The 1892-nt window shown below is 62.8% G+C and overlaps 1 protein-coding gene across 1 annotated transcript in view; it reads left to right on the forward strand.

Moving 5' to 3' along the window:
- Positions 1–1892, forward strand: part of LOC112961560 (ryanodine receptor 1-like) — a gene marked incomplete at both ends in the record, with an annotated part of 77125 nt that overhangs the window by 46938 nt on the left and 28295 nt on the right. The window contains 3 exon segments of the mRNA XM_026056883.1: positions 734–868; positions 960–1117; positions 1576–1631. Coding sequence (XP_025912668.1) covers positions 734–868; positions 960–1117; positions 1576–1631 — 349 coding nt within the window.

Raw genomic sequence — 1892 nt, forward strand, 5'->3', positions numbered from 1 at the left:
ATGCACCCCTTGGCACCCCCTGCACTCCCTCACCTTGCCCCAATGCCCCGGCACCCCTGCACCCCATTTCCCAGCCATGCACCCAGCCCTGCACCCTATGCACCCCTTGGCACCCCCTGCACCCCCTCACCTTGCCCTGATGCCCCAGCACCCCTGCACCCCATTTCCCAGCCATGCACCGAGACCTGCACCCTATGCACCCCTTGGCACCCCCTGCACCCCCTCACCTTGTCCTGATGCACGTGGTGCCCCTGCACCCCATTTCCCAGCCCTGCACCCCATGCACCCCCTGCATCCCATTTCCCAGCCATGCACCTAGTCCTGCACCCTATGCACCCTATGCAACCCTTGGCACCCCCCTCACCTTGTCCTGATGCACGTGGTGCCCCTGCACCCCATTTCCCAGCCCTGCACTGAGCCCTGCATCTCCTGTACCTCATTTCCCAGCCATGCACCTAGCCCTGCACCTCCTGGTGCCCCCTGGCACCTCCTGCACCCCCTCACCTTGCCCAGATGCCCCTGGCACCCCTGCACCTCGGCACCCAGCCCTGTACCCCATTTCCCAGCCCTGTACCCCATTTCCCAGACATGCACCTAGCCCTGCACCCTATGCACCCCCTGGCACCCCCTGCACCCCGGCACCCAGCTCTGACACCCTGCTTGCACCTCGGAGCCCTCTGCACCTCCTTATCACCCCCCAAGAGCCCTCTGCACCCCCTGAGCACCCTCTGAGCCCCCTGCATCCCTGCACCTCCTTGACATCCTCCTGAGCCCCCTGCACATCCGTCCCTCCATGCTGCAGCACCTCCTGCGCCGGCTGGTCTTCGACGTCCCCATCCTCAACGAGTTCGCCAAGATGCCGCTCAAGGTGAGGCCGAGGGGGGGGGTCCCACACCGGCTCCGTGGGGCTGCGGGTGCCCCGGCGGGCGTCCCTACGGCCGTGTCCCCCCCGTCCCCAGCTGCTGACGAACCACTACGAGCGGTGCTGGAAGTACTACTGCCTGCCCAGCGGCTGGCCCAACTACGGCGTCAGCTCCGAGGAGGAGCTGCACCTCACCCGCAAGCTCTTCTGGGGCATCTTCGAGTCGCTGGCCCACAAGGTCCGTGGGGAGCCGGGGTGGGGGGGGGTGGCTGGGCCGGGGACCCCGGGGGGCTGAGTGGCGGTGGGGACACAGGACTCACCCATATAGGGCTGGGGCGGTTGACCTGCATGGGGGCAGGGACACGGAAGGTGACCCAGATGGGGACACGGGGATGGGGGTTGACCTGGAGCTGCCTGGGGACGTGGGGACAGGGGTGGGCTGTGCTGGAGTTGGGGGGCTGGGGAGATATAGGGGACCTGGGGGGAGGGGGATGTGGGTGGTGTGGGGGCTATAGAGGAGGCCTGCATGGGAGGCAAAGGGTCTATAGGGGGATATAGGGGAGCTGTGTGGGATATAAGAGAGCTGTATGGGGTGAATAAGAGATCTAAGGGGGATACAGGGGATATATGTGGCACATACGATAGCTATAATGGGGCTGTATGGGGTGAAGAAGAGATCTAAGGGGGATATAGGGGATATATGTGGCATATAGGATGGCTATAAGGAGGCTGTATGGGATGAAGGGGAGATCTAAGGGCGCTATAGGGGGTCAGTGTGGCATATAGGATGGCTATAAGGGGGCTGTATGGGGTGAAGCAGAGATCTAAGGGCACTATAGGGGATCAGTGTGGCATATAGGATGGCTATAATGGGGCTGTATGGAGTGAAGGGAGATCTAAGGGCACTATAGGGCGTTGCTGTGGCGTATAGGATGGCTATAAGGGGGCTGTATGGGACGAAGGGGAGATCTAAGGGTGCTATAGGGGGTCAGTGCGGCATATAGGATAGCTGTAATGGGGCTATACGGAA

This window comes from Apteryx rowi, unplaced genomic scaffold (assembly GCF_003343035.1).
Source record: "Apteryx rowi isolate R43461 unplaced genomic scaffold, aptRow1 scaffold_1334, whole genome shotgun sequence".
NCBI lineage: Eukaryota > Metazoa > Chordata > Aves > Apterygiformes > Apterygidae > Apteryx > Apteryx rowi.